The sequence below is a fragment of the Thamnophis elegans genome, chromosome 2 (genome assembly GCF_009769535.1).
Source record: "Thamnophis elegans isolate rThaEle1 chromosome 2, rThaEle1.pri, whole genome shotgun sequence".
Classification (NCBI taxonomy): Eukaryota; Metazoa; Chordata; class Lepidosauria; order Squamata; family Colubridae; genus Thamnophis; species Thamnophis elegans.
The window spans coordinates 173894053-173914825 of NC_045542.1; the positions used below are offsets into that span (position 1 = coordinate 173894053).

At 42.3% G+C, this 20773-nt stretch overlaps 1 protein-coding gene across 1 annotated transcript in view; it reads left to right on the forward strand.

Annotated features, from left to right (window-relative positions):
* The first annotated feature begins 3935 nt into the window (after positions 1-3935).
* Positions 3936-20773, forward strand: part of LOC116502614 (vomeronasal type-2 receptor 26-like) — a 42378-nt gene continuing 25540 nt past the window's right edge. The window contains exons 1-5 of the mRNA XM_032208484.1: positions 3936-4244; positions 5342-5533; positions 5848-5905; positions 8959-9085; positions 18551-18842. Coding sequence (XP_032064375.1) covers positions 3936-4244; positions 5342-5533; positions 5848-5905; positions 8959-9085; positions 18551-18842 — 978 coding nt within the window. The remainder of the gene's footprint in view (positions 4245-5341; positions 5534-5847; positions 5906-8958; positions 9086-18550; positions 18843-20773) is intronic.

Here is a 20773-nt window from a genome sequence, read left to right on the forward strand (position 1 = left end):
TTAAATAATAAATCATAAATATGAACCCTCAAAGACACTCTTTTTCATTCAGAAATCCTTTCGCTCCAGGATCTTGTCAAAGAGAAGGATGGACCCAGATTAAGAAAGCAGATTATTGAGGAGCCCTCATGGTGCCAAGTGCAGAACAAGATGGTGATGGTGACAGGTGACAGTATTACGAAGGGCACGAAAATTCCCTCAGCGGCGAAGTCATATTTCAAGAAGATAGCCTTGAAGCGGGAAAAGCACTCCAAGTGACACAACTCCAAAAGTTTTACCTCAGAAATGTCACAGTTCGTGCACCATTATGTGCTGCAGAAACTTAGCACCCACCCCTCTCAAAGAGTAAAATATTTTGAGAAATATTAAAAAGGCAGAATATTATATTTCCCTGGATGAGAAATGGAGAAAAAATGTTCTTGGAAAGCAGCTCCCAACTTCGTTAACAGCCAACGGCAGATGTCAGCACTTAAGAGATAAAGAGATAGATAGCTCTATTCATAGAAAATACCCTCACCTAAGATCCAACAAAGGTAGTGTAGAAAATTAGCACCCACCCCTCTCCTAGAAGAATGGAAATATTAAAAAGACAAAATATTATATTCCCATAAGGGAGAAACATGCTCTTGGAGAGCAGCCCCCGCCTTTCTTAATAGCCGTAGCAGGACTGGGCCAGCCTATCTACAAGAGAAAAGACCTTCAGTCCTCACTCAAGATCCAAACCAGGGCCAAGTCATTGAGACACAATAGGAATTACTCAACACCCTTTCAGACAGTGGTGGGATTCAAATAATTTAGCAACCGGCTCTGTCCTAATGACCGGCTGGGTGGGTGTGCCTGGGGGGGGGGGTCATATGACAGGGTGGACATGGCCAACTTGAAGTCATGCACCTGCCCCCACCCCTCCCCGCCACTCCTTGCCACTGGAGAGTGCCCCATTGGGGACAGACAGCTAGCCCTGGCTGGATTCCTAACCGCAGCCAGATTGATATGCAGCCGGTCTAGCTTCGTGCCTCTATTTGCGTGTTAGGTTAAGCTCAAAAAACTTGGGAAACCAGCTGTTTTGGCTTAGAGGGCTGCACCAAACCACAATCTGGCTGCTTTGGGGATCATGCATTAGCCGGTCTGCATCCTGTACGCTCCCCCCCCCACTTCATGGAAACAAATGAAAACCGATTTTGTGCTCCAGGGCAACGCCAAACTCTCTCGGGCACGGCTCCCCCAGATGTTGCAATGCAGGGACCATGCAGAGGAGGAAGCAGACTTCAGCTGCTTCCAACCATGGAAAAGGAAACTGGCCACCTGCTCTCTTCTCCGCCCTGCTTCTTGCCCCTTCCATCTCCCCAATAAACTGGGGATCGGTGAGAGTGAAGCTCTCCCAGGCCACCCTCTTCCGTCACAACTCGCCTCCCTGGCCTGTGTGTTTTTGCGCAACGCTTCCCTGTTGCACCCTGCTTCAGGGAGAAGTTGTTCTGCCACAAACGGGCGGAGAATGGGCCCAGTTCTAGGCTTCTGCCAGCCCTCTGAGCAACTGCCACCCATTTGCCCTCCCCTCCGCCTCGGGTTCTGCATCCATCACAATTCTCGTAGTCAGAACAACTTGTGAGCCGTGATGGCAGGCAAGTGGGTGAGGAGCAGGAGCAAGAAAAAAACCGGAGAGCAGCTGGGCCTCGGGTGTTACTCTAGGCAAGTGGCCAAGATGGGCAAGGTAAGGAGTGGCTGGGAGGGACAGGGCGGAAGGAACAGGGCGGGGAGAGCCAGTGGTGTGATTAGCCACCGAACTGGGCAAAAAGTTAACAAACAGTTTGGCCAAACAGGTGCGAACCGGCTGAATCCAGCCCCCGATTAATATATGGATATCTAATGGAAAAGTGAATCACAAACAGGTCCTATTCTTAACATTAGGCAGGGTTCAAGGTTACAGATTTCTTTCTTAGCATTAGTAGACAGGGAACACTAGAACTAAACTTCAACAACCTAAGGTGGCAGCAACGTAGTGTTCTATAGTTCTGGGTGACCTTGCCCAGAAGTCTCTGGAGACAAGAGAGTACATTGAAGGACAACACCCAATTTCCCGAGTGTTGAACTATCTTCTTTCAGCATCACTTTCTAGACATGTCCAGAAAGGAAGGACCACAACTACTTCAAACCAATGCCCTCTAGGGGTATATCTATGATTTTTCACCATGTTTTTCTGCATATGGAGGCCCAGAAGTAGTTTAGGTTCCCCAGAGGAGATGTTGCTTCTTACAGTAATTATGAAAATCCTGGTCTGGGAGATCTCTCCTGATATCTCCCCAGTGATTGCCCTTGACGTAAACATCACACTGAAGCAACTTGAAAGGGATCTTGCAACAGGAAAGGATACATATCTCAGGTCACACTCCGTGTGGCAGAAATTTTGGGACATTCAGGGACTTCTTGAATGTACCTTTCCTTTCTCTCTTTTCCAGGTGAACGTATCTCTCTCTCAGCCAAGAAAGTCACTCTCATTTCCATCTTTAAATGGTGTTTTGAATTCTTCGAACTCTCTTGTTCCTCCTTAGAAACAGGAAGGGGATTGATTCACCCCATGAATTATGGATCTCCTCCTTCTACTTCTGCTGCTGCTGCTGATGTCCCAGCCAGTCTCTGGGAAGCTGAGAATGAAGTGCTTGCTGAATTTGGAGGAGCAGGAGGGAAAAAAACTACGGAGCTATTACAGGCCAGGAGACCACCTCATTGGCATAGTCTCCATTGCCACTGTAATATCCCACATAATGCTGTCTTTCAACACAGCTCCTTATACTCAATCTCCCTCGTAAGTCATTCAGTGGGATGGAGGTGCATTCTCTCCATTTGCACTCTTCTTCTTTTCTTTCAGTTCCTCCTATATTGCAGGACGTGTTTAATTTCTTGAATCATTTGGTTTTCCATAGCTTCTCTCTTATGTCTGATTTTAAGACAGTCAAATGCAACCCCCCCCCCCCCAAAATATAAACTATTTTCCTCCCTTGTACAATCCTGAGTTAATCACAACTAACTTATTGAAAAGTTTGTAGCTGTCCCACCCAACCCATTTCTCTATTTTAATAACCATTCATTGATATGAATGGTTATCAAGGGATCTTGGAGTCCTATTGGACAACCCTTTAAATATGAGCCAGTGGTGTGCAGCAGCTGCTGAAAAAGCCAACACAGTTCTAGGCTGCATAAACTGAGGGATAAAATCAAGATCATGTGAAATGTTAATATCACTTTATAATGCCTTGGTAAGGCCACACTTCGAATACTGCATTCAGTTTTGGTCTCCACGATGTAGAAAAGATGCGGAGACTCTAGAAAGAGTGCAGAGAAGACCAACAAAGAGGATTAGGGGACTGGAGGCTAATACATATGAAGAATGATTGCAGGAACTGGGTATGTCTAGTTTAATAGAAAGAAGGACTAGGAGAGACATGATAGCAGTATTCCAATATCTCAGGGGTTGCCACAAAGAAGAGGGAGTCAAGCTATTCTCCAAGCCACCTGAAGGTAGAAGAAGAAGCAATGGGTGGAAACTAATCAAGGAGAGAAGCAACTTAGAACTGAGGAGAAATTTCCTGACAGTTAGAACAATTAATCAGTGGAACAACTTGCCTCCAGAAGTTGTGAATGCCCCAACACTGGAAGTCTTTAAGAAGATGTTGGATAGCCATTTGTCTGAAATTGTGTCGGGTTTATTGTATTGTGTTGACATTCAATGCCCGATCCTAGTAAGAATAGAGAATGGCTTGTTTTTAGAATTGCTTTTCTGGATCATTTATAAATCCTCTTTGCTGATGATTCTATTTTGAATCTTGGTCATTGCACAAATGAAAAATGAGCACTATTACAAATAATGATATTTTTGTGAATATAAAATCTCCAAGGAACAAATGAAAATATGTTTTGTTGTTGTTAGAGATGATGTTATCATGAACATTTTTTACAGTAGTTCATTTAATTATCCAGCAAGAATCCTAAGCTTCATTTTTGCCATTCAACAAGTCAACAAGAATTCTCAGCTTTTGTACAATCTCACCCTTGGCTACAATATCCACGACAACTATATGAACACCCTTGGCACTTCTGATGCCTTGCTGGACATGCTGTCTACTGGAGAAGCCAATATTCCCAACTACAGCTGCGGAAAGAAGGACAACCTAATGGCTGTTTTTGATGGATCTCTGGATGACATCTCCATTCAGATGTCAACGTTAGTAGGCACCTACAAAGTCCCACAGGTTTGTTTTTGTGTTTCTCTATCTGTTGGTGGTTGGGTAATAGATTCAATCATATCTTTTCTATGGAATTCACAAGCTGATTTTCACCATGGCCATTGCCATGGCTAAGGATTGGGATCCACAGTGGTGAGGGAGCCTTAACATTGACTTGAGTAAGACTTGAGCAACTGGACACAACGTTAAATATGGAACATTTAAGCAAATCTCTAAAATGAACTGATTTGCAATTGCAGTGCTCTAGAGATAGAAGATAGGGATTGGTGGCTAAGTGTCTAAGACACTGAGCTTGTCGATCAGAAGGTTGGCAGTTCAGCTATTCGAATCCCTAGCGCCGCGTAACGGAGTGAGCTCCCTTACTTGTCTCAGCTTCTGCCAACCTTGCAATTTGAAAGCATGTAAAAATGCAAGTAGAAAAATAGGGATCACCTTTGGTGGGAAGGTAACAGCATTCTGTGCACCTTCGGCATTGAGTCATGCCGGCCACATGACCACGTCTTTGGACAGCACTGGCTCTTTGGCTTTGAAATGGAGATGAGCACTTCCCCCTAGAGTCAGGAACGACTAGCACATATGTGTGATGGGAACCTTTATCTTAGAGATAGAAGACGTAAGACGCCTATTATCTGAATGTCAATTTTATTAGAAAAGAGAAAGGGCAATATCTTAGACCCCGGATTAGACAAATGATTATATTCAATCTTACTAATATTCCACATTTTGTATTCTTTATCTTGATACAGCTTAAGGGTTAAGAAAGATAGACTATTCTAATATGTTTGTGAGAACCACACCGGATGTGTTAAAAGCTTACATTTTGGACTTGATCTGATCTAAATATAATACACTGTTCTTCATTGCTTCTTCAGATCAGTTATGGAATTGTTTCAGAGGCTCTGAGTGATAAAAGACAAATTCCTTTTTTCCATCAGATACTGCCCAAAAGAGGGTTCCAATATGCAGGAACTATCCAAATTCTCCTCCATTTCAGATGGACTTTGATTGGTCTCTTTTCAACAGACACAGAGGAGGGAGAGAGTTTCATGAGGACTTTCACTCCTATGCTTGTCAGGAATGGAATTTGTGTCGTTATCTCACAGCAATTCTCAATGGCTGGAGGTGTAGAACTTCTCAGAAGTGCCATTTCTAAGTGGAAGCAAGTCAATGTCTTTGTTCACTTCATAGAATTTGTTTCCCTTGTGGATAGAGTTCGCCATATCCATTTAACAATTGAAGGTTTGCCAGGACCCATTGAAGGGAAAGTCTGGATCACCACAATCGTGGAGAAAGTGGCAATGACAAGGAGCACATTTTTCAAACATATCCATAGTATTTGGGCTTTTGCTTTTCAGGAGAAAAAATGGCCAAATGATGATGCCTTTCCATCCAGCCTTTTTAGGGATTCCAAATTTGAAGAAAAAACTTTCCGCTGTTTTTTTTCAAAGCATGTCCTTTCAGTCAAGGCCCGAAGACGGTGTACCCAGATAGCCCCACTGGACACACAAGAGAAAAAGAACAGAATTCCAATGAAAAGCGACCACCATTTTTACAATATTGTTAAGACTCTGGCCAATGTCTTGAATGTTGCCTATTCCTCTATATCTAGGAGGAGAAAAACGGACAAGAAAGAGAGATTGGGAGCACCATGGCTAGAGCCATGGCAGGTAACGGCTCCTGACAAGGATCCAACAAACCTGGTTCCTACTTAGAAAAAAAAATCCAATGCCCATGTAGGGGAGCCATTACAACATACTTGTTCTTCCAAACACCAACAAGTTTGCCCAAGCTGAGGCCAGATTTAGTTTGCAAGAGTATGTTCCAAAGAGCAGGCACTGTGAGGATTATATTTTGATATTAAACAGTGCTATTATAAAATCATTTAAAATATATACATTGTAAATAAATTCCTGTACTTAAGAGTTTTTAATTAGCATGATAGAATTTTATATTCATCAATTTCAGCCAGACCCGGAAGGATTAAGCCTATCTCCTCCTCTCTCTAGGAAACTAACTAAAGCTTTCCAGGCTGATGGCTGCTCAGACTTTGCATTCAGCCGTGGTGGCGCAGCAATGCTGGGATTCAAAATTTTTTTCTACCAGTTCTGTGGATGGTGGCTTGGTGGGCATAGCAGGAAAGGATATGGTAAAATCCCCATTTCCTCCGGATCAGCTGGGACTTGGGAGGCAGAGAATAGATGGTGGCAGGGCCAGTCAGAGGTGGTATTTACTGGTTCTCCGAACTACTCATAATTTCCGCTACCGGTTCTCCAGAACTGGTCAGAACCTGCTGAATACCACCTGTGAGTCGTAATGGTTAGAATGCAAATATTGCTGACTAACTCACTGCTCACTGCCAGGAGTTTGATCCTGACAATCTCAAGGTTGACTCAGCCTTCCATCCTTCTGAGGTCGGTAAAATGAGGACGCAGATTATGGGAGCAATATGCTGATTCTATAAACCACTTAGAGGGCTGTAAAAGCACTGTGAAGCAGTATGTAAGTCTAAGTGCTACTGCTATTTAGGCAAATAATGAAGGTGTTCACTGGCTCAGCTTTAAAATTGCTCCTTCTTGTAGGATGTTTCAAGTTGCTTTCAAAATTCCTGGGTGTTTCCATTCTAGTTCCATCCCTTTCTGGAGAAGAATGAATTTTGCAATTTTTCCTGGGAGAAACTATACTTGGACCAAAGTGGAAATGTAGCAGCAGATCTGAATATCATAAGTTGGTTGCATTACCCCAAGAAGGATTCCATCAAAGAGCAACTGGGGAGTTTTGAAAGACAGAGGCTTATTATCAACCAAGATGCTTTTTCACGGCTAAAGTTGCTCAACAAGGTGGTTGAAAATATTGGCAACTTTTCTCTGTCTGTATAGTTGGTGTTAGTATCCCCTGAAAGAGCAAGTTCAGGTATTTTTAAAGAGCCCATAACTGACCAGAGTTATTTATGCCTCTGTCTCACCTGACTGGGATAGGCCTCCTGCTGCTAGGAAAGTGATCCAATATGTTCAGGCAAAGAGGAACCATAATGATGTCAGGATTCCAAATAGCATCCAAAAGTAAATCAGAGTCAGAGGCAAAGTATTGCTCAAAGTTCCAATTTATTAAAAGAGCCATGTTGGAACATCTGGGAAAACCGTCTGATGAGAGATAATGCCTTAATCTAGAAAAATGAAGGACTGAAAGTTACTTTGACCCCTCCAAAAAACTTTCTTGACTCTTGAAATAATGAGATAATGAGAGTTAATTTGTAATGAAATGCTACTTAGATTTGATCTTTGGCTTCTAAGCCATCTAAATACCCTTTGAATGCAATTGTTTATTTTGATTGTCAGCTACCTTAAGTCTTCCACTGAAACAAAAAATGATCTAAATTTAAGTAATAAATAAATGTGGGTCTGTGTTTCCATATCACCTATTTGTAGTTCTAATTTTGAAAGACGGTGGAGGATAAGTGGTTCTGTAGTGCTGTGGTTCTTGGGCAGAGATGGGATTCAGCAGGTTCTGACCAGTTTTGGAGAATGGTAGCAGATTTTTGAGTAGTTTAGTGAAGCAATAAATACCACCTCTGACTGGACCCACCCCCATCTATTCTCTGCCTTCCGAGTCCCAGCTGATTGGGAGGAAATGGGGATTTTTGCAGTATTCTTCTCCTGCCACACCCACCAAGCTACGCCAACAGAACTGGTAGTAAATTTTTTTGAATCCCACCACTGTTCTTGAGGGGTCAAAGAGTTGGACACAATTAGCAATTAACAACAAAACTAATTCTTCAATGGAAAGGACATTTTCTTGAATACCTCACTTGGCCTTAGAAATATTCCCACACAGGGCTCATACTCACGTTCCATGTGCTGCAGCAAAAGGTGCCTGACTTTTTTTGAAGGACATGTTCTCATGACTTCACCTCCAGTTGTCCTCACTATAATTCCAGAAACTAGACAGTAATCTTTAGTCTTTTTTCACCAGCATGCCAACTGCATGAATTGAAAATATAAACATACAGATATAACTAAATACCTGATTTGAGGTTGACAGCCCTAGTTTGTTAGGAATGTTTTCTTTATTTTTTAATTGGAACAAGGATTTGGATTATTTTCAAAGGGAAGTGGCTTTGGAGTGGTGCAATGGCCTAGAGGTGAAGCTCTCACCTCACAAATCAGGAGGCTGTGAGTTCAATCCCAGGTAGAGGCAGATATTTGTCTCTCTGGAAACACTGAGAATATATCTCCTGAACAAAACTCTGCATTGGCAACAGGAACGCATCCGGCCAGTAAAAACTCTGCTAGCTCCATTCAGTTGACCAGACTCCACCCCGCAGGGGATTATGGGTCATTAAAAGAAGAAGTAGCTTTGCAGTATTTTATAATAATAATAACAGTAGACTTATATACCGCTTCATAGGGCTTTCAGCCCTCTCTAAGCGGTTTACAGAGTCAGCATATTGCCCCCAACAACAATCCGGGTCCTCATTTTACCCACCTCGGAAGGATGGAAGGCTGAGTCAACCCTGAGCCGGTGAGATTTGAACCGCTGAACTGCTGATCTAGCAGTCAGCCTGCAGTGCTGCATTTAACCACTGCGCCACCTTGGCTCATTTTATGTAGTACAGAAGAAACCTTTTCCTCATCTACTGCTCAGAAGTTTCTTTCTTAAACACAGCTTAATTTTATAAAAATTTTGGCAGATATTTTGGAATGATTTTTGTTTTTCTGCTTAGTCTCTGCCTCAGTCCAAATGTGTGGACAATTGTCACCCTGGATTTGTAAAACGGGGTCGGAAAGAAGAACCCATTTGCTGCTACGATTGTATTCCTTGTCCGGAAGGGACCATATCCACACAGGAAGGTGAGTGACACCAGAGAAAAAGGCATTGGATTCAACCAGAGCATTTGATCAAAGTGCATGTTAAAAGACATGTGTGAATGTGACTCTTTTATTCTTCATTACTCTTTTCAATATCTCCAATTTATTCCATAACGGGAGGAATAAGATCTTGACTAAGATTCAGTCCATTTCTATATTTTTCTAAATGCTCATTGATATCTAATGCCTGATCCTAATAAAAATAGAGACTGAATTCTTTTTAGATGATAAAAAGTAAATAAAAAGCAATAAAATAAGGGGCTGCCACAAAGAAGAGGCAGTCAACCTATTCTCCAAAGCAACTGAAAGCAGGACAAGAAACAAGGATAATCAAGGAGAAGCTACCTAGAACCAAGGAGAAATTTCCTGACAGTGAGAATAATTAATCAGTGGAACAATTTGCCTCCAGAAGTTGTGAATGCTCCAACACTGGAAGTTTTTAAGAAGAGGTTGGATAACCATTTGTCTGAAATGCTATAGGATTTTTTACCTAAGTAGGGGGTTGGACTAGAAGACCTCCAAGGTCCCTCCCATCTCTGTTATTCTGAATTGATTACCTGGCACTCCCTTCCTTTTATGGTGGTTCTATTTTAATGATTGAATGATTTTGAATCCTAGTTACTTGGCACATGAAAATTTGTATTGCTCAAATTGTTGGGTTTCCTACATTGTTCCATACTATACCATGACTGTCAAGTTTCCTAACGATGCCATAACTGATTCATAATAATCGAAACAATGTTTTAATACTGTGTTTTCCCAAAAATAAGACAGGGTCTTATTTTCTTTTTACCCACAAAATATGGCTTGGGCCTTATTATCAGGGGAGGGCTTATTGTTTTGGGGTTGCTGGGTGGCTGCTCTCTTGCGAGCGGGCTCCCAAAGAGCCGGGCACAGTCTCAGGGGTGAACTGTTTGCCCCTGAGGTTGTGCCCGGCTCTTTGGGAGCCCGCTCGCAAGAGAGCAGCTGCCAGGCAACCCCCCTCTTCATCTGGGCACAGAGCTGTTCACCAACCTAGGGTATCCTGAAGGCACCAAGTAACATGATCATCTTCGCTCCCCCGGTTCCCGCGGCTTGGCATCATTGGGATACCGCTAGGTTGGTGAGCGACACTCTGCCTGGCTGGAGGTGGGGGGGTTATCCAGGGGGCTTATTTGCGGGGGAGGGCTTATATTTTTGCCCACCAGAAAAATGTGGCAAGGCCTTAGTTTTAGAACAGGTCGTATTTTCGGGGAAACACGGTACAAAAACCAGTGATTTATTGATAGCTTCATTAGGGAAGGTTTGTTCGCAGCCAAATCTTTGCTTTGTTTATCTGCTTCTGGACTTTACCCCTGTTCCTTCCCTCCCCTCAGTCTGTGTCATAAATTATGTTACCCAATAGACACACCTCTCCCAACCAGACAGCAGTAATTTGAGATTTCATTCCAGCCGACAGTATGCGTGGAATTCACTCCCACTCATTCTGTCCCCATGATAACATGGAGAGTTGACAACTGCTATGTAAGCTACACAGGCTCTCAGTTTCTCTCCAAGTGCAATTAAATTCACTTTGAAAGCCCTACTAGGTGTAGGAGCAGGTATCTCTGGGGCCTCTTCTCCCTGAGGATACCAACTTGTCCCACCATTGCAGATATAATAGACACACTGTATGTTCCCTAAAACATTGACACCATACGGTTACTCCAAAACCTGTCCTTATTTGTTGCAGCTCCTGCCCTATTGAACACTCTCCCAATTGAAACCCTAACCTCCACTCATAAACCTCTGGAGATTGTTCTTCCAGGCTTTGGGATGAAGTGATTACAACAAGGCATATTGGTTCAGTGAAGAGTGGTTGTGGTGTCAATGATTTCTCTTATATCTCTTTTATTTATTCTTGTTGATATTTTTATAGAATAATATTACTTACTGTTTTCTCAGATACTGAAAAATGCACCAAGTGCCCAGATGATAAATATCCAACTGATGACAGAGTCCAATGTATCCCCAAAAGAATCTCCTTCCTGTCCTATGAAGGACATCTGGGCATCATCCTGGTCTCCTTTGCTGTACTCCTGTTTCTAACAACAGGCTTTGTTTTAGCCATATTCCTTAAATACCTAGAGACTCCCATTGTCAAAGCCAACAACCGTGACCTCTCCTACATCCTCCTGATCTCCCTCTTGCTTTGCTTCTTGTCCTCCTTTCTCTTCATTGGGCAACCCAGGAAAGCTATCTGCCTTCTCCGACAAACCATGTTCAGCATAATCTTCTCAGTAGCTGTGTCTTGTGTGTTAGCGAAAACAATCATGGTAGTGCTGGCCTTCCTAGCCACAAAACCAGGGAACAGGGTGAGGAGATGGTTGGGGAAGAGCTTGGCCAACTTTATCATTCTTTCTTGTTCTGCTGGAAAAATTGTAATTTGCTCAATCTGGCTGGGAGTTTCTCCTCCATTTCCTGATTTTGATCTGCACTCGCAATCAGGAGTGATCATCCTTCAGTGCAATGAAGGCTCTGTCACCATGTTTTATGTTGTTCTCGGCTACATGGGCTTCCTTGCTGCCATTTGCTTCACAGTGGCTTTCCTGGCCAGGAACCTCCCTGGGGCATTTAATGAAGCCAAGCTGATCACTTTCAGCATGCTGGTCTTCTGCAGTGTTTGGATCTCCTTCCTGCCCACCTACTTGAGCACCAAAGGGAAATACATGGTGGCCGTGCAGGTCTTCTCCATCTTGGCTTCTGGTGCTGGCCTGCTGGGCTGCATCTTCTTCCCCAAGTGCTACATTATCATCCTGAGACCAGATCTAAATACTAAGCAACATTTAATGATAAAAGTCGGTATCTGATCATGAAGTAGTTGCTTAGGTTCATAACACTTAATTATTTATTGCAGTTATTATTGAGTTTGTATGCTTGTTTTGACAATTTAAAATAAAAGGAAATAAACATACAATGAATGTGTTTAACTTAAGATAACCCTCAAAGTGTAAAATGAATTAATTAATAATTTAAATTGTCATGAAATTAGGGAAGGATAAGACAAGAAATAAGATTTTATTATTATATATATTATATAATATTAGCATAATGCATCTCCAGAGGAGACAAGACTTCCCAGATTAGGGTGAGGGGGAGATATACGACATCATCTATCTCCAGTCAGCAGTCCCAAGAAGGCTTCATAACCATTTGCACTACTTCGGTGACTTAGAGGACACAGATAAATCTCCAAGCAGCCTCAATGATTCTCTAAAAGAATGCAAATGACCAGCTGTTTGCAAGGACTATAAATCCTTCCATTCCCCACTCAGAGCTGAAGAAGCTTCTTAGATGAGAAGTGAAATGTCTTTAAATAAAAACAAGAAAGTCCAGGTACCTCTTGAAAAAAGCATCTGTGGGACATCACCATACTACAAAGCTACACTTCAACTGTAGTCTCAAATGATGACGAAATTGAACAAAACGAAGCACAGGGTGAGCAGACAGCCCTTCATTGCAAGGGGTGGAACTTCCAAATCACTGTGGACAGTACCTCAAATTTTGGATATTATGCACATCAAATATATACGATCTTTTGTTCCTTAAGCCTTAAGATATGTTTCTGTAGATAACTTCAGATCCCAATGATGGACCATCACAATGGAGATGGTTGATGAACTAAGAGGCAACCCCTCCCCCAAATATCTAGCTCCGTGATGATGAACATATGGCACGCATGCCAGAGGTGGCACACAGTGCCCTCTCTGTGGGCACATGAGCCATCTCCATAGTTCAGCTCTGCCACGCATGTACCTGTGCCTCCAGAAGTGGGTTCCTACCAGTTCGCACCAGTTCGGTAGAACCGGTTCGTTAAATCTACCGAACCGGTTAGAAGAGGTTCCACCAGAAAGCAGGCCACACCTACAGAAGAGGTTCCAAATTTTTTTGAAACCCACCACTGACAGAGAGAGAGAGGGAGAGAGAGAGAGGGAGAGAAAGAGAAAGAAAGGAAGAAAGAAAAAGAAAAAAGAAAGAAAGTGAGAGAGATGAAAGAAAAAAAGGAAAAAGGGACAGAGACAAAAGGAAGGAAAGAGAGAGAGAGAGAGAGAGAGAGAGAGAAAGAAAACACATGGCTGGCAAGCCACTCCCACCAGGGCACATGGCCGGCAAGCCACTCCCAAAAAGGAGGCCACACCCACAGAGTAGGTTTGAAAATTTTTTGAAACTCACCACTGTGTGCCTCCCACCAGCCCACTAGTCTCTGACATGCATGCGTTGGGAGTGGAGCACATGTGGGGGGCACATGTGCATGTGCAGGGATGGGTCATGTATGGGGGGGATGCACATGCATGCACAGGGGGCAGGGCATGCTCAGGGGGCCACATATGCATTGCATTTTGGGGGGGGTTCAGGTGTGTGCATTTGCGCATGTGCATATACTTTGGGCACTCAGTCTGGAAAAGGTACCTATCACTGATCTAGCTCCTTCCCTCCCCATCATTTAACTATAATTCTATTTTGAATGTAGTTTCCATTTTCATTGTTTTAGAAATATTTTTCTTTTATGATTTTAATGCTTTTAATGGCGTAAGCCTCCCAGAGTCGTTTCGAAACAAGGTGAGTGGCAAAGAAGCCGAATGAGTGAGTGAGTGAATGAATGAATGAATAAAAAAAACCCACACCAAATGTTTGAAACAAGCTTTTCTGTCAGTCAGTGGGATCCTCTTCTGTCCATTTAAAAAGAAAACATCACATCTTTCAATCTTGGTAAAAACATTTACTTTTTTTTTGTAACATTTTGTAATGTACAGCAAAGAGGTGAGTAGTATTTGGAAAACTTTATAAATGCTTTTTGAAACTATGTAGCTAATTACAAAGAATTTCTGGTGTGGGGAAAAAATTGTTCAATTGAAAAAAATAAAACCTTGAAAGTGGATTACCAGAACACAAGATGACTACTTTAAAGGGATCATGTGATTTATGGCCCGGTAAAGTGCTTGAATTTTTTAACACTTTACTACATCCAGAAATTACTTGTGAAGGCAAAGAAATCCTTTAGGGGACAACTGGAGTAGATTTAATGGAGTTAGAAATGCATTTGGATGACCACTTAAAAATTGAACAGGATATTGCGGATTTATATATATATATATATTTGAAGTTATTTCATGGAAAGTACAAGTAGATTTAAAGATAATAAGAATTTCAAAAAGAAGAAAAGATGATAGAAGAAAACAGGAGGCAGAATTATTTATTTATTTATTGGATTTAAGAATGGTTGGGAGAAAAAAGGAATATAATATAATAATATAATATAATAATAATATAATATAATATAATATAATATAATATAATATAATATAATATAATATAATATAATATAATATAATATAATATAATATAATATAATATAATATAATATAATATAATATAATATAATATAATATAATATAATATAATATAATATATAATATAATATATAATATAATATAATATAATATAATATAATATAATATAATATAATATAGTATAATATAATATATGTACGTACGTACATACACACACACACACAAAATATATATTCACACATTCACACACACAGACATATACATGTGATGAATGGCACAGAGTTCACACAGGCAGCTGCCAGTTCAAACTGCCCTTTTATTGCTCCAAACCCTCCCAACGTTTCTGGCAAGTCCCAGACCAAAGGGCTCACACCCACACACAGAAACACCTCAAGCAGCCTCTGGTTGCAAATCGTCCAGCCCAATGCTGTGAGCACCATGGCTGCAAAACAAGCAATCCAGCAGGGCAAATCAAGGAGTCCAGGAAGCAAAGGAGCAAGGCAAGTAATCCAGAAATCCAGAAAGAATGCAAGGAATCCTGGAAAGTTCAAACGTCAGCACTCCACACTCCAGGAATTCAGCATTTGTTCTCGAAAAATGCCCCTCTCCTCAGTGTATCTTTAAGTCTCAGTTCCCAGGTGTGCTTTGTGAAGAGGGGTGGGGTTCTCTCCTCCAGAGTAGTTGGGTCAGTCTGCACTGTTCTCGCCTTCTCTCCACTCTCTGTGCTTGAGGATCAGGAGGGGGTTGTCCTTGCTCATTGCCTGAGCTCTCTCTCTCTCATGTTCACTGCTTAACGTCTCTTGGTCATACTGACCACCTTCCTCCCTACCTACAAGCCCTCCCAATCCTGAAAGGTCCTGGCCTGACTAGGCCTGCTCCTCCCCATTTTCTTCCCAAGCCAATGAAGCCACCCCCTCGATTTCTGTCTGCTCTATTTCTGGCTCATCTTCCTCCAAAGAGTCAGGCTCTGATGAGGGCATGACACATATACACATACATACATTGATGTCAAGCTCTTTTATCGGCTGCAGAGGTCTTTCCGGAACACCATTGATGGTGAAATGGAAGCCAGGGTGTGCCAGAACTGGTTTCTCAGCTGCAGAGGCACACACACAAACACACACGCAAACAGACCCCCCATATTTTTCAGAGTATAAGATGCACCTTTTTCCCTCAAAAAAAAAAAAAGGCTGAAAATCTGACTGCGTCTTATACACTGAATACAGCATTTTCTTTTGCCTCCTGAAATCCCACCCCCTTCACCAAACTGGCCGTGCATAGACTTTAGGCTTTCAGAGTGCTTCTGGGGGCTGGGGAGGGCAGAAATGAGTGAAAAACTGGCTGTTTTTCGCTCCATTTTGTCCCCCCCACAGCCCTCAGGAGCACTCTATAAGCCTCCGAAAGGCTATTCATGCCCATTAAAAAAGGGCCCATTTTCATGAAAAATGGGCCATTTTTTTCTTGGTTTTGCTCCCTCCCCCAAGGAGCACTCTATAAGCCTCCTAAAGGCTATTCCTGCCCTTATTTTGAAAAAAAAACCAGGCCCATTTTCACGAAAAATGGACCATTTTTGGGAGGTCTGCAGAGTGCAAAAACTTATCCAGTTTCCCACATTGTCCCATGTTCAAAGTTTGGAACCACAACTTTGAGTTCTCCCTTTGAGCACCTCCTATTGACCCATTCAGGACTCAGGTGGTTCTCTTCCTTGCAATTGTCCAAATTATAGTGATTTTGTTGTTAGGACTCTAGAGACCTTTCTGCAAACTTTCAGAACGTTTTACACAAACATGTCAGAAGTTGGTTTGATACCAATGATATCAATTGGGTGGAGCCCATATTAGAAATACTAGATGCATACCTGACTGGAGGAAAAAAGAGAATCTGGAGCTGGATTCAGTACAGGCAGGTGCTGTGTTTATGTCTCTTGGCTGGATCTGAAGCTACTTCCCTGGAAGAGCTTAAAACTCTTCTGAGGTTAAACTGAGGTTAAAACCAATTTCGTTGTATTTAAATACAATGACAATAAAGATTATACTTACTTATACTTACTTTCTTCCACTTCTTCATCTCATTCATTGTTAAAAACCAGGTGCCACAGAGAAGGCTCAAATCATGTTGCTGCTTCAACTCATCCTGCTTCTGTGGCCAAGAGGAGCCTGTGAGATACGCAAAGCCAAATGCTTGCTGACTCTGGAGCAGAGTGAAGTGGACCCAGACAACCATTACAAATTGGGAGATTATTTCATTAGTGGCATAATCTCTTCAAGGGACACTAGGTTTGAATCATTAAGCTTTGACCAAAGTCCTTCAATAAAGTTCCTTGCGTAAGTCCTCCGCTGCATTAGAGCCACATCATTTTCTTCTCTTTCTTTCTTTCTTTCTTTCTTTCTTTCTTTCTTTCTTTCTTTCTTTCTTTCTTTCTCTCTCTCTCTCTCTCTCTCTCTCTCTCTCTCTCTCTTAAAAAGTCAGATGCATTCATTCTTTCATCTTTTGGCTGAATACCAAAGGAATCTTTCACATGCTTAGGTTAAATGAGTGCATCTCTCTCTCTCTCTCTCCCTCCCTCCATCCCTCCATCCCCCCCCTCTCTCTCTTAAAAAGTCAGATGCATTCATTCTTTCATCTTTTGGCTGAATACCAAAAGAATCTTTCACATGCTTAGGTTAAATGAGTGCATCTCTCTCTCTCTCTCTCCCTCCCTCCCTCCCTCCCTCTCTCTTAAAAAGTCAGATGCATTCATTCTTTCATCTTTTGGCTGAATACCAAAAGAATCTTTCACATGCTTAGGTTAAATGAGTGCATCTCTCTCTCCCACTCTCCCTCCCTCCATCCCTCCATCCCCCCCCTCTCTCTCTTAAAAAGTCAGATGCATTCATTCTTTCATCTTTTGGCTGAATACCAAAAGAATCTTTCACATGCTTAGGTTAAATGAGTGCATCTCTCTCTCTCCCTCTCCCTCCCTCCCTCCCTCCCTCTCTCTTAAAAAGTCAGATGCATTCATTCTTTCATCTTTTGGCTGAATACCAAAAGAATCTTTCACATGCTTAGGTTAAATGAGTGCATCTCTCTCTCTCCCTCTCCCTCCCTCCCTCCCTCCCTCTCTCTTAAAAAGTCAGATGCATTCATTCTTTCATCTTTTGGCTGAATACCAAAAGAATCTTTCACATGCTTAGGTTAAATGAGTGCATGTTCATTATTCCCTCACATTTCGTGCCATAAGCAGAGACAGGTATTTTCCAAAGGCTGAACAGGCAGCAGCTTCAACGAGAGCCGGAAGCTTATATCTGTCTGGCCCTCTTCTGTATTTCCATATCTAAAACCAACAAAAAAACAGAGAGGATGCAGTCATGCAAAGCAAACATCTAACTCCAGAACTTGCTTTATTTCCAAGAATGTCCCATCATCTCTAAAAAAGATTTTTAGAAAATAAAAAAGGAAGGAGTTGGCATTCCTCAGTATGTGGTGTAGATATATATCTACTAATCAGAATAAAAAAAGAGGCAAAGATGCACTGGAGAGAAATATTATGAATGGAAAGAGAACCACTTCATTTTCTTTTCTTTTTATTAAAAGTTTTTAGTTTTAGTTTTCAAAACAGACACAACACAAAAAATCCTCTTTCTTTACCTACTGCCTCAGAGGTTGGCAGAATAATTTGGTCTTTACAAGCTTCTGAACATCATCCAGGTTGAACCATTCTCAGTAAGTTTGGTCCAACTCCACAAATATTTATCATATGAAAAATAAACAAGAGCTAATAGTAAAGATTTTTTTTACCCATTCAGTATCTTAGAATTTAATATTATTTGATAGAATCCTAGAGCTGTACCCAAACATGAAAGCTATCTGAGTATATCATCCACCTTCACTCCGAGAGAGGAAATAGCCCATCAAATATGGGATAAAATGCTTGAAGACCAAATAAATGAAATTGAAGTGATGCTAGGGTTAGGATAGTTCCTAAAACTAGTATGGGATTCAAAATTTTCAATTGCTTTTATTCCCTCCTTTCATTGTAATAGTTTGAAAGTTTGCAGATTGTTTGGAAGAATAATGGTCATGAGTGGATGAAAAATACAGTATTATCATAAAAGAAACTTGCATGCTACTTTCATCTTTTTTTCCCCTGCATCTGCAGACCATCGTCCAATCATTATTGGAAATTTCTGCCCTTCCTTTTTGCCACTGAGGAGATCAACAAGAATGCCCATCTCTTGCCTAACATCACTCTGGGTTACAATATTTATCAAGTTTTCTTCAAGGTAGAAATGACTTCAGATCCATTGCTGGATCTGCTTTCAGATGGGGAGGCCAATACTCCCAACTACAGGTGTGGACGGCAGAGAAACACGGTGGCTGTTCTGGAAGGGGCTGAGATTGGCATCTCCATCCAAATTTCAACCTTGTTGGGCACATACAAAATCCCTCAGGTATGTCTTTCATGGGGGAACTGTTAGGAGGTCAATCAGAATAGAGCTGGAAGGGACCTTGGAAGTCTTCTAATCTAATCCAATCCCGTGCTCAAGCAGGAGATCCCATACCAGTTCAGACAAGTGACTGTCCAGTCTTTTCTTAAAAACCTCCAGTGATGAAGCACCCACAACTTCTGGAGGCAAGAGGTTCCACTGGTTAATTGTCCTCACTGTTAGGAAGTTTCCCCTTAACTCCAAGTTTCTTCTCTCCTTGATTAGTTTCCATGCATTGTTTCTTGTCTTGACTTCTGGTGCTTTGGTAAATATGTTGACCTCCTTTTCTTCGTTTTCATGCAATTTGGAATCAAACACCCTCTGCTTGCAACCAGAAGTTGTGAATGCTCCAACACTGGAAGTTTTAAAGAAGAGATTGGATAACCGTTTGTCTGAAATAGTATGTCAGGCCTGCAGCCATCTTTCTTTTGAGTCTTTGGCCTGCCACACTTTCTATTATTCTACTATGCATTTTCCATTGTGGGAAAAGGGGAGGGGGGATTGTAAGGAGTCACATACTATGTAGCCATAACAACATTCTTTCTAGAAAGCCAAGGTCATCCTTTGTCTCTGCACCTCTGCACCTGACTGGAAATGGATGGGTGGAACTGCCAGCATGGCAGTGGGAGATTCGACCATGTGATGGATTTGTGGGTGTGTGGGCAAGATCTCAAACTTTCAACTGGGTGGGGAAAACCAGGAAACTTTCAGATTTGGGTTTTCCTAGATGTGGCAACATGGCTCTCTTAATAGATTGGAACTTTGAGCAATAGTTGGCCTCGGACTCTGATTTACTTTTGGATGCTACTTGGAATGCTGACATGGTGTAGGGTTTCCTGACTGAGCAAGGATTTGTACTAGAAGACTCCAAGGTCCCTTCCAGCTCTTGTTCTTTTCTGCTATAAATGACAAGCAGAGTTTTATTAAGGAAATGGGAGGAATTACATTTTGCTTGTTACATTTAAAAGAACATCGTCTTCAATTCAATCTTTAAACAAGGTGAAAAGTTACCTAGAAATAAGGAGAAATTTCCTGAGAGTTAGAACAATTAATCAGTGGAATGACTTGCCTCCAGAAATTGTGGGTGCTTCACGGTGGTGGGATTCAAATAATTTAACAATTGGTTCACCCAGGATCAGGTTGGCTGTTGTGGGAGGCATGGCTCAACCCAGAGGTGGGTTCTGGATCCCGTTGCAACCGATACGGTGCAACGGGGCTCGGCATCCACCACATGAACACGTGCAGGAGGCACACACACGTGTGCAGTGCACGCATGCATCCTTACCTCCTGCCACACTCAGTGATGCCTCCGCAACATTCCAGCTGCTCAACGGAGCATCGCGTAGGCCGCATACACTCCATGTGCATGTGCAGAAGTGCCAAAGAGCTCAAATGCAGGTAAGGAGGGTGGGCAGCCGGATGGGCCCTCTTGAGCACCATACCGGAACGGTATTCAGTGCTCCCGGCAGGCACCAGTATGCCCGTACCGGGGCGTACCAGTTGGGTGAACCAGTTGTTAAATTACCTACCTTCCGCTATCAAAGTGGATAGCAATAGCAATAGCAATAGCAGTTAGACTTATATACCGCTTCAGAGGGCTTTCAGCCCTCTCTAAGCGGTTTACAGAGTCAGCATATCACCCCCAACAATCTGGGTCCTCATTTTACCCACCTTGGAAGGATGGAAGGCTGAGTCAACCCTGAGCCGGTGAGATTTGAACAGCCGAACTGCAGCTAACAGTCAGCTGAAGTAGCCTGCAGTGCTGCATTCTAACCACTGCGCCACCTCGGATCCTGGGTGCTGCGCTGCATTGCAATGGAGAAACGGGCAATGGAGCAGGTGGTGTAAGGGAAGGAGGTAGAGCAGGGAGAAGAAAAAGGGAAAGCAGCCTTCTC